At 34.0% G+C, this 12,960-nt stretch overlaps 1 protein-coding gene across 2 annotated transcripts in view; it reads right to left on the bottom strand.

Moving 5' to 3' along the window:
• The window catches only part of LOC123523112 (leucine-rich repeat, immunoglobulin-like domain and transmembrane domain-containing protein 2), a 76,723-nt gene that overhangs the window by 42,123 nt on the left and 21,640 nt on the right, over positions 1 to 12,960 (bottom strand). For both annotated transcript variants that reach the window (XM_045300750.2, XM_045300749.2), the window contains exon 2: positions 11,562 to 11,786. In XM_045300750.2, the coding sequence (XP_045156685.2) occupies positions 11,562 to 11,568 (7 nt within the window). In that variant the 5' untranslated portion in view covers positions 11,569 to 11,786. The remainder of the gene's footprint in view (positions 1 to 11,561; positions 11,787 to 12,960) is intronic.

Here is a 12,960-nt window from a genome sequence, read left to right as displayed (position 1 = left end):
CTATAAAGAACAAGTGAATGAAGTATTGCCATGCAATACAAAGTCCCCTACTGGAAGGCAACTAATTTTCTCTACTGCAGTATAACATAATGAACTGATATCTGTCAATAATGTATAAACAATATTGTACTATATATACAATATGTTATAACAAAACACTTGGATTAAAATTTGTATGTATAAAAACCTATAGTTTGGCCGATTATCAAAAAGGTATCATATAAGTTATTTATAGTAAAAAAAAAAACAAAACAAAAAAACAGAATGTCACAATATACGCCCGTCATAGCAAATTTCTTTACACTAGCACCTGTATTTGCAAATAGAATTTTAATTCTGTGGTTGTGTAGTAATTATTGTAATACTTTGAATCCACAAAAAAATCCTAACCAGGCAGAGATACCTTAAAATACGCCTAAAATTTGAAAGTAACACCTATGTTGTACCACAGAAAAGTGGTCTTGGTTTTTCCCTACTGTCAATTATAAAAAAGTTACAATATAAGTTATTTATAGTAACAACTAAGGGAAGTTAATCTTAAAGAAAAAGAAAACAAAATCAAAAAAAAAAAATTCTAAGTCCACACAAAAATCCTTACCTGAGGTAGAGATAGGTCAAAATAAACCTCATAACTGGATGTAACATGCATGTTGTACAACAGAAAAGTGGTCTCGATTTTTCCCTATGACCAGTAATGAAAAAGTTACAATATAAGCTATTTATAGTAACAACACAGGGAAGTAATTCTAAAGAAGGGACCTGCGCATGACACTCTGTCTCATGATGGTGTACAATTGCGCCAAGTTACATCAAAATCCATCCACGCATGAAGAAGAAATGCTCCGGACAGTCATTCTTGAATTTGGCATTTGACCTCTAAGTGTGGCCTTGATCTTAGACCTATGGACCTGCTTCTTGCGCACAACAATCTGTTTCATGGTAGTGAACATTTATGCTAAGTTACATCAAAATCCCTCCATGAATTAAGAAGAAATGTTCCAGACAAAGTCATTCTTATATCTGACATTTGGCCTCTATGTGTGACCTTGACCTTCGACCTTGGGACCTGGTTCTTGCGCATGATACTCCGTCTCATAGTGATGAACATTTGTGCCAAGTACTATTCAAATCCTTTTTGCATGACAAAGTTATACATCCGACAGGAAAAATGCCCCATTGACCTTTGATCTCCAATTGTGACCTTGACCTTTAAGTTAGGGTTCTGGGTTTTATGCATGACACATCATCTCATCATAGGGGAAATTTATGCCAAGTAATATCAAAATCCCTTGATGAATGACAGAGCTCTGGACCGGACAGGAAAAAAACCCTATTGATCTTTGACCTCTAATTGTGACATTGAACTTTGAGCTAGGGGTCCGGGTTTTGCTCGTGATATGTCATCTCATCATGAGGGACATTTGTGCCAAGTGATATTAAAATCCCTTAATGAATGACAGAGTTATGGACCGGACACCAAACAGACCCTGTTCATGCCATGTTAACAGCTGTCTGCCAAGTGTGACCTTGACCTTTGAGCTAGGGGTCTGAAAGTCATGCACGACACATCGTCTTATTATGAGGTACATTGGTTCCAAATAATATCAAAATCCCCTTATGGATGGCAGAGTTATGGACCGGACAGGAAAAAAGCCCTCTTGACATTTGACCTCCAATTGTGACCTTGACCTTTAAGCTAAGGGTCCGGGGATTGCGCATGACACGTCGTCTCATCATTGGAAACATTTGTACCAAGTAATATTAAAATCCCTTCATGGATGACAGAGTTATGGACCTGACATGAAACTGCGGACGGACGGAAGGATATTTGGGTATTTATTATTATTATTATTATTATGCCAGATTTATATAGCGCCATTTTCATGATCAATTTCACGTTCAAAGGCGCTTTACATAGTTCAAATGCAGCCACACAGGGCGCATAATTCATCCTCTACTAGTACAGACACAGAGCAGTCTGACCAGACGGACAGAGTGAGACAATGCCCCCACGACAGAGAGGTCAGAAATCAGATACAGGCTTGTCCGGCTAACTTAGCCTAGCTCGTTGCGAATAGACAGTCTGGTTCTTTAACGTGCCCAGTGTATAGCACTGATACACGCAAGGATTGCCTGGGTTCCTGACCAGTACACCTCTAGTTGGGTGGGAAACACTGAAAAGCGTTTCTGAAAATTCCCGAGTAGCTGCCGGGGATCGAATCTCCGACCTCAGGATTGGAAGGCCAGTGTGCAAACCACTGAGCTATCCGTCCACCTTTGTGGCTACTCTTTTGTTCTCTCTATTGTTCTTTTAGCCACGTAAAGGAAAAATAGCCACATAAAAGCCTTACGGAATTTAATGAAATCAAAGAAAAAGTACAGTTACCCATTGTTACTATAGCCACATAAGTATGAAGGACGGAATGACGGAATTGTGGACGGACGGAAGGACGGAATGACAGAATGAAAAGTGCATTCCTTTAGTCCCCGAAACTGGTTTTCAGCCAGTAGGGAACTAATAAAGTGCGTAGTATTAGTAGCAGTAACTTTGGTAGAAAGATTTTTCTTATTTTGATTCATGTATAATTTTATGTGGCAGTTGTAAATTTTCACATTTACTTTACAAATGGTTGCCTTAAATGAAATTTTATATTTAGTGACGATCGTCGATGCATTTTTCTTTTTCATGTATTCACCTACATTCTTTGTAAAGGTTATTTATCTTTTACATTAACGTTCAATACTTAATCATTTTGCTATTTGAAACACAATTACAGAAGCAAATGGGCTGACAGATTCTAAAACATGGTCTGTCAGGTCAATGATTATCCTATTTAACATCATGTTATATTGAGGGGTTTCTAATTTGTTAATTCAGTGAAAAGATTACTTTTAGGAATGTTGAATCATGAAATCCATTCACTTTTTTCAGTATGGCACAGTACCACTTAATCCGATGTTGGCAGGTGAGAATGTGAGTGTGAGATCTTTCATCAATGCTAAAAATCGGATAGATTTGTAATAAAAAGAACTTTGAATGGCATGTTCCTTTTACCGAATAGTTCAGACTTTGTCGAATTTCTCATTTGCTTGCCATAACTCTAGATATGTTGTAGTAAATTAAAGTTAGTGAACTGCAAAAGTTGTATTCCGAATATTTCTTTGTTTCCATGGAAGATCGATAGTTGTTTAATATAAATCATACTATTTCATATAAAGTTTACTAGTATGTTTTAAATACACAAGATTATGTCATTCCTTTTAGCTACTATCTCCTTGATAATTTCTTTGTATATATGATTCATGAGTTAATATAAACTTTGTTATTTGTATAAAGCTTTTTTATATCTTGTGCCTTGTACCTTGGCTACTACGGATTTGTTTGTGCAAACATGGATGAATATCAAAAGTGCTATGTCAAGCAAAAGTGAATATGATATACAGTCTAATGATTGTATTGTATAAGTACACTTTGTATTTCTAAAGGAGATCAACGTTTAGTCATATATGATAAACAGTAGTTTTGTTCAACGGCAAGTCACTGTTTTCTCTGTGCAATTCATGTGTGCTTTGTCATAAAATGATTTCACAAGAACATCTAAAGAATTTTAAATGATTAAAAAACTACGTGAAGAGAACTATAATGAAAATGAACTCTGTGATAAATTAGCCATAATTTTGAGAACTTCATGAGGGATTGCGACCGCCTCGGCAGCCAAGTGGTAGAGCGCCCGCTTCGAGTGCGGGAGATCGAGGATTCCATCCCTGGCAATGTCATACCAAAGACGTAAAATGGTACTAGTAGCTTCCTCAAGAGGATAGTGCTAGAACTGGTCAGCTCGGTGTCTGTATAATGTGACTGGATTTGGGTATCATGTAACGTGTCTACGGCATGATATTCCAGTGAGGCAGCACTATAAAGTTGGGCATTGTGCTTACTGCTATAAGTAGACACCTTCGTTTATATGACTGAAACATTGTTAAAAAAGACGCTAAATCCGAACACATACAACCACATTCATTAGGAATTGTACATTAAGAACAGCTTATTTGAAAAAATAATTGAAATTCTATTTGTATTCATCAGTTAAATATATAGATCTACCAATGGTAAGAAAGGCGAACATTTAATGAGAATTAAGATTGTGACTAATCAAAACTTTTTGCTATAGATCTATATTTTAGTACAGATCAAGCTAAAAAAAAACAACAAAAAACAGCAACATTTCATTGTTCCAGAAAATTGACGCAAACACTTGTGACGTCATGAATATGTCACTATCCCGGGTTGGGATGCATACCATTGACTGAATCACACAAATAATGCAAGGTAAAAGTTTCTGATTTGGCACATAATGTATGTAGCAGATGTCTAGTTTTGAAGTTATGACAAAAGTCTGCGTATCGATTGAACAACCGCCGTATATATGTAAATTGATTCATATAAATGGATGAGACTCAAATAAAATAAAATAAAATAAAATAAAAAAAGTTGTTTTTTTTATTCCCCTTGCTTTGTTCTTTAACTGAGACTAAGCATGGGCTTTTAAGGTTTAATAATCATTTTAAAACAATGTAATGCTGCAAGCCTAGGAAGTATGGATCAATGAAGCTAGTATGGGAGGAGACAACTAGCGGCAATGAACCATTTATTTGATCAAATTCTAACAAAAATCCACAAATTATATTTAAGACAAAATGTTATTTTTGCATTGATGCCAAAATCTTTTATTCCATTATGTTTAACTCGCTAGGTTCAATTACATAGATTTAGCTGTATTGCATCGGTTGAGTAAATTGATAGTAAACCCAAGTTTACTCCACCAGATAGACAGTTAATGTTAGTTCTGCGTGTTTTAGGATCCCTTAAAGAGCAAAAATTAAATGTCTGGTATAAAAATATTTAAATTCAGATTTTGTTCAAACAAGTAAGAATTCATATGAAACGCAGAACTTTCCGATAAGGTAAGATATGTTTATGGTATACTTCTACAGAAAAACGAAAGATCGTACATAGGGTTCAGAGCCCTTACCTGGTCTTTCTGAACCAAAATGATCGTGTTTTATCCCTGCTTGGAGTTAAAGAATTATTTTATGTGACGGAATTCCAAGTCTGTTCAGTGTCCACAAAAATACACATGTCATCCTTGGAAAGCTGCGATTTGACTTGAATCATTTCGATGCGGATTAACACCTGCTTAATACTTAACTGAGACAATATATATAAACAGCATTGTGTGAAGGTTCAATAGGGCTATTTGTTTTGTATTATAAACAAATCAAGCAATTATCAAGATAGCTGTTATTTATACTTTTATGCTTTAAAAACATTATTTTCAATATTACACATGAGTGTATAGTTTTAGATACATTAAGGGAGGTAGATTTGTTTCTTTCAATATTTGCTATTATGTTAATAATTATTCAACCTTTTGGTAAATACATAAGCAAACAGTTATAAAAAAATAGTATATAACTATAAATAAACATGTTTTATGTCCAAAACAAAACAAGTGGCAGCCTCATTATAAACAAAAGCATTTTTAGTTTTTTAAGATTTACATAATTCCACTTTACAACTGTCTAAATTTTCAAAGAGTATGTCATATAGTTATAAAGATTCACGTATTACATTTTGTAAAATATTCAAATTGTCTACGTCATATTCCTTTTTAATATATATAAAGAGCTCTCATTTAAATACCCCTCAAGAATAAATTTGAGAATTTTGTTAATGTAGTTATACTGTATACAAGAGTGAACATGTTGTCTCCAATTGCTAATGGTGAACTAAACCTGTCTAATTCGGAAAGGGAATTGTTGGATTTTAGAGACAGGCGGTTTCTGTTCACAGGATTTCATTTACAAAGGTTTGTCTCCCCCAATGCAAAGTCCTATAAGCATGAAGTCAATAGGGGTCAGGAGCGAAAGTCAAAGAGACACTGATGGTTGGCTGCAATAGGGATCATTTACTTGGCATGTCCAGTCATCCCGCTAAGTTTCAACACTCTTGGCCTAGTGGTTCTCAAGTCACTGTTCAGGCTCCTGTGACCTTGGCCTTTGATCAAGTGGCCCCAAAATAAATAGGGGTCATCGACTCTGCATGCCCAATCATCCTATTAAGTTCTAGGTCAAGTGGTTCTCAAGTTATTTTCCGGAAATGATTTTACATGACCAGGCCCTTGTGACCTTGACCTTTAATAGACTGACCCAAAAATCAACAGGGGTCATCTACTCTGCATGTTCAATCATCCTATGAAGTTTCAACATTCTGGGTCAAGTCGTTCTCAAGTTATTGATCAGAAATTGTTTTCCATGTTCAGGCTCCTGTGACCTTGACCTTTAACAGAGTGACCCCAAAATTGATAGGGTCATCTACTCTGCATGTTCAATCATTTTATGAAGTTTCAACATTCTGGATCAAGAGGTTCTCAAGTTATTGATCGGAAATGGTTTTCAATGTTCAGGCCCCTGTGACCTTGACCTTTAACGGAGTGACCCCAGAAACAATAGAGGTCATTTACTCTGCATGATCAATCATCCTATGAAGTTTCAACATTCTGGGTCGAGAGGTTCTCAAGTTATTGATCGGAAACGGTTTTCGATGTTCAGGCCCCTGTGACCTTGACCTTTAACAGAGTGACCCCAAAATCTATAGGGGTCATCTACTCTGCATGACCAATCATTCTATGAAGTTTCAACATTCTGGGTCAAGTCGTTCTCAAGTTACTGACCGGAAATGATTTTCAATGTTTATGCCCCTGTGACCTTGGCCTTTGACGGAGTGACCCCAAAAACAACAAGGATTATCTACTCTATATAATCAATCATCTTGTGAAGTTTCAACATTCTGGGTCAAGTGGTTCTCTAGTTATTGATCGGAAATTGTTTTCAATGTTCAGGCCCCTGTGACCTTTACCTTTGACGGAGTGACCCCAAAACCAATAGAGATCATCTACTTTACATGACCAATCATCCTATGAAGTTTCAACATTCTGGGTCAAGTGGTTCTCTAGTTATTGATCGGAAATGGTTTTCAATGTTCAGGCCCCTGTGACCTTGACCTTTGACAGAGTGACCCCAAAAACAATAGGGTTCATCTACTCCAGCAGCCCTACAACCCTATGAAGTTTGAAGGTCATAGAACAAAGGTTCTCCAGTTATTGATCGGAAATGTAGTGTGACGTACGGACGGACGGACGGACAGGGCAAAAACAACATGTCTCCCCCAGAGAGGGGGGGGATGGGGGAGGGAGACATAATTCCATAATGTCGATACGAGGAAATCTTATTATCAAGGGGATTCTTGTAACTTAGAATTGTTACTGTCTTTTTCTTTTCTAATGCTCTAACCAATATTTACTGGAACTTTTATTTCGCTGCTATATCAAGGGATCGTAGTGAAATTATTTTTGGCCGTTTGGTTAAGCACGTATGACACGCATACCTGTCATTTCGGATATGTTCAATTCCTTTAAACAAATATCATGACGTATACATGTATGAGTAAGCGATAGACATATACACAAACAAACAGACAAAGTAAACAAATAGACAACAAAGAGAAAACAAACATTAAATTACAAAATTAGTCTTTGAAGACCCTTCTTCTTACGATTTAACAAGAATTCATAATACAAAATTAAATCCCATTTCTTCCCTTCTGGGATAAATACGAAGCTTAGCACGTCGTGGGTTTGTTACACATTAAATGTGTACTGCATACGTCGGGAATGCAATATCTGATAATGTATCTATTTAGAAAGAGCTCAATTAAACAAACTCATCGGTGAAAAAATATGAAAATCAGACAATTAACAAAACATGTAATGAAACTGCATCCACGGTGGACATGGTAACGTGTGAAATTAGAAATGGAATATAAACTTAAAGTATACACATCTACACATAAACTAAGGTTCATATTATGTTATATTCTACAAAATATGATTCTCTTACACCTGAATCACTGATTTACCATATATGGTAATGCTCATATAAAGAAAGAGTGATGACATCACACTGCCCAAAAGGACTGCCGTTTCATTACATAGATAGTACTCAAATTGCTATAATATCTTTCTGTATGTCCGATATCACTACTGGATGCACATACCATTAAACATGGTTTAAAACCCTGTAAAATACCCATTAAAATAGGAAAAACCGTTAATTAACCCCATTAATTCTTGCATCATTTTTTTTAACAGGTTTCACAATATTAATGGATTACATGTTAAAATACCATTAAAACACCCATTTTTTACCATGAATCATGCCATTAAAAATTAAGTTTGGTAGCTAAAAAAGTTAATGGCTTTGAAAAAATAGTGAAATTCTGTATATTTTGAATTTAACAGGATTATTCATGGCCCTTAAAATTGATTTAATGCCCATTAATATTCAGGTTCTGTACGATTTCATTTAAGAGTAAACTTAATGGCCCTTAACAGCAATGTGATGCCCATTAAATCCTTCATTCTGTAAAATGTGATTCGTATATTTTCTTTTTTTGCTTTTTGGCTTGCACTCCCATTGAATGCTTATAATTCCAGTCCCATATTGTTCTAAAATGGACTTTAATCACAAAAAATACATACTATGCACACATCATCTATAATATATCACGATGTTATATTTAGCTGCATTAAAGTTATTTCCCCTTGATGCAGTTACGCCATTGTTTTTCAACTGTTGCCAAATTGTGTTCCTACAAAAAAATCGGATTTATTTCAAAGGAAGTCGGATGAAAACATATTAATTTATTTGATAACATCAATCTACATTATTTTGGTAAAGGTAAATATGTATTGATGCATGCCACTTTTCTGTTTTTTTGTTTTTCCTGTCCAAATAATTTGCATTTGTATAAGAAAAAGGGTGGGGTAAGGAATTTACATTATAAAATGTGCTCAGACCAGTTTAGATTTTCAAATTAATTTTCCAATCCTTGAGTAGAAACTAAGGTTTATAGAGAAGTGAACAGTACACATGATTGTGAAGATTTACAGTCTGACTTAAATTCATTTGGGGCATGGGCAGATCAATCGCTTCTTCGTTCCGATGAATCAAAGAGTGTGGTACGCTTGATTGGGGAGGGGGAACTTGTGATGCGATCCCTCAAACATTTGCTCTTAGCTGTTTAAGTGCATGCACCTGAGCACAAAGTACTGAAGTAGAGCTAAGTTGTGAGTGCCCATTGTGCGCTGACATTATCATCAACAGTTGCTTTTTGAATACACCTGATGCCTAATGTCTGTACCAATAAAAACTTGGTCAGAATGTTGGTCAATATTTTAATGTTGAATAGTTAAAACTACCCACATGGTCACTTGATCTATTAAACCGGTACCTGTAAATCTTTCTCAGTACAAAACAATACAATACAAAATCAATTTATTTTCTCATTTCATATGAACATATGACAGAATAAGGATACAATATGACAATATGTATGAGGCTGTTACATGTGTTTACATTACAAAATAATGAGAGAAAAAAGAAGAAACAAATATTCTTCTAGCATTTTACAAAACAGTACATATGTATAGATACTATTACACGTGTAGTAATACGTAGTTTAAATCAATACGGCAAAAATAAATATGAAGTTGATTATCTTAAGATGTCTAATTCTTATGGCAAATTTTCATGGCCCTTAAAATATTATGAACCCATTAAAATTGAATCTGGCATATTTAATGAGACCATTAACCATTTTTTTAATAATTAACGGGCATTAACAGAGTATTAAAAGAATTAATGGCCCCATTAGTTCTTACTAAATAATGGGGAATTAAGGGGTATTTATTTAATGGCACATTAATTTCATGCCAATTAAAAATTTTCACGGAGTTTTAAGGAGCCTGTTAACTTATTTTAATGGTTTATTTTAAGCAGTTTAACAAGGTGTATTTTACCAGGGTTTTAATATACATATTTCATGGCTTTTTAATGTATTGCATTAAAACTATGGTCACGAAAATCCCATTAAATAGTAAGAACTAATGGGTGAATTTTAATGGTGACCTGTTTAATCTCTGTTAAAAACGTTTGAAAAAATTAAAACCAATTTCATGACCCTTTTAATGGCATGTGCATGCAGTAGTAAATATTCATAATCGTTTGTCAATGGTAATATTCTAGCTACTAGTACTTCTTTCTATTAAGAATTGTTGTCAAATATTGCACATTGCCCTTTAATGCAATGGAAAAACTTGCAATTCTTACAAATCTGATATTTGTCTGACTTTGAATAACATTTGTCACGGAAAGCTCGGATCTGAGCTCAAACTTGTCAGTTTAGCGACAAGACTGGCACTTTACGTGATAAACTATACCTTCTCATGCAGCAAGTGTCAGACTAGACAAGATCCGAGGAAGTAATGTGATTTTTCAAACAGCATGCTACATAATACCTATATTAAAATCTTCTTTTAAACATAGACAGGATTATTGTCTTATTCAATTTCTGATTTAGTTCTAGACGATTTCTTATAAAGTAAGCAATTTGTCTTAATCGGTATAAACTTCAAATATTATGGAAGTATACTTAAACATTAGAATGTCTCCCCTAGTTAAACGCGAGACAACATATTATTCGAAAAGCAAATAATAAGAACTTAAACAGTAAACTTGGCGATACAATTGTAAACTAAAAAGAAAGACAGCGACAAACAAATAATTTTAAAAGGTATATTTTCTAGCATTGGCTTATTTCTTATACTCGTCTTGATGTAGTATTTTATATAGATACTAACAAATGTAGTTTTTACGGGAACATATGAATGTAATTACTGTACGTGAACATGGATGGTCAAATGTTGTAATTATACGCGAATGTATTTTCAAATGTTGTAATTATACGCGAATGTATTTTCAAATGTTGTTATTATACGCGAATGTATTTTCAAATATTGTAATTATACGCGAATGTATTTGTATAGATGTAGTTATTCTTCGGGATTATTTATGTACTGATGTAGTTGATATACGTGAATATATACACGGAAAGATATAGACATATTATGAAGGACACAAAAGTTTGAAGTCAATTGAATTTTATTACTTTTAAATTGAGAAAAACCCTCCATTTTACGTTTGTGTCGTCAAATAAACAAAGAGAATCTATGCACAAGCCTGTATCTTAGAAGTATCGCAACAATAATTTCTTTATGATTTCTACATAAATTCTTATGTAATATTATCTTGTCTTAATTCCCTTTAAAAGAAGTAACGTAGAGATAAAATAGAGATAATAAATTCTTGTTTTAGTAGAAGTAGCATCATTTTTAAAATAATAATAATAATAATAATAACGATAATAATAATAATAATAATAATAAATAATGATAATGATAATAATAATGATGATAATAACAATAACAAGAATAAAAATGATGATAATAAGTAAATGTATAATAATTGTGATTAATTGGAATCTGATAAATTGTTAGAATTTTCCTACAGTTAAAACGGCGATTTTTAAAGTAACATATAAGGTTACTCAGTTTCGCAGGCAGTTTTACCGGTGTAATTGATAGAATATAATTTGTTCTTACCTTTCATAAAGAATATTATTCCTTTCACGCACAATGTCTTAATCCTTATGCTTGTGGGTGTTTAGTTGATTAAGACTAAATGAAGTGAAGTTATTGATTCCAGAACACTAACTAACAACAGAGTAACTCCACACTGGAATTTAGATTGTTCTCGCCCTCTGTAGCTCTTAATGGAAAACAGGATCCTGCCTCTGCTGTACTGTTGGAACACAGCTAGTCATGTCTCTGTAAAATAGAAATATAGAGGATACATTTGTTTGTTTTAGTGTTATATCGAATTATTGTTCAAAAACTGGATAACAAGTCATACTTTACGCCAATAGAGAAAATTGCTAGCCTGTGTTATTTATCCTTTTTTGTACGGTTTATCCTAATTTTACAGTTATTGTGTATGTCCATACGAGTGGAAAGATGTAAATGACATTTTTACACCGAAACTACCAAATATACCGACTATAAATTATTTTATTACATTATTCAAATTTGTATATTCTGGAAAAAAGCAGATCTACCAATATATCAAATTCATGATAATTTATTAAAGCAGTAGTAAAAACTGGTGAGAGACATAGAATAAAAGTTATGTCAAGTTGGCGTATAGTGTTTGGTGAAATTTGATTCATTAAATTCTTCGGAAGCTCTTTTTTTATTATATTTTGAAAGAATATAAACCCGGTAAAATAAAACTGATCATAAGCTTAAGACAAGATATAGACCACTAAAGAGAATAAAATATCTTTTCTATTGTCAACTTTTAAACAGGATTTAAAACTAGGTTAATTACCTTTACCTAATATTTTTGGGGCTCCGTGGCAACGTGGTTAAATTAATCTAAAGTACCCTTACGGATATTATTGCAGACACGGGGAGGCAACTCATGAACACACAGTCAAACTGAGTCAGCTGTTTTCTTCTAACAATATCTTGGCAGATTTTATTGATATGCACAACGACCTTACATAAGCCAGCAGGAAGACTTCCTCACATTACAACACCCTAAGCCAGGTTTCGAGGCTCAGCTGTGGTAGACAACTAATTCAAACTTAGCTTGTAGTATAGCTTTCATCAGAATAATTTTTATAATATCTATCTGGGGGTGGAAGAAAGAGAATGTCACTAGATGGTGACACGGTATCTAAAAGAATTATACTTTCGCTTGTTTGCGTTGTCTGGTCCGCTTTTCTTTGTTTCTTTCCTTTTTGGGGGGGTCTAAATTTAAAAAATGTTGAATTGAAAATCATGAGGTAAGCTTTTTCAGTAGCAAGCGGCAGCAGTGAAAGTCTATCAAATATTTTATTCAGTTGTTATATTTCCCAGTTCTTTGGGCTAATGAAGTTCATGCAATGTACTTTCAAAATAAAGCTCCTCCAAAGTACATGTAAAGGGCGCGAGGAGTGTT

Source organism: Mercenaria mercenaria, chromosome 8 (genome assembly GCF_021730395.1).
Source record: "Mercenaria mercenaria strain notata chromosome 8, MADL_Memer_1, whole genome shotgun sequence".
In the NCBI taxonomy this organism is placed as follows: Eukaryota; Metazoa; Mollusca; class Bivalvia; order Venerida; family Veneridae; genus Mercenaria; species Mercenaria mercenaria.
Note: the sequence above shows the minus strand (reverse complement) of the source record. Positions and strands in the feature narration are given on the sequence as shown.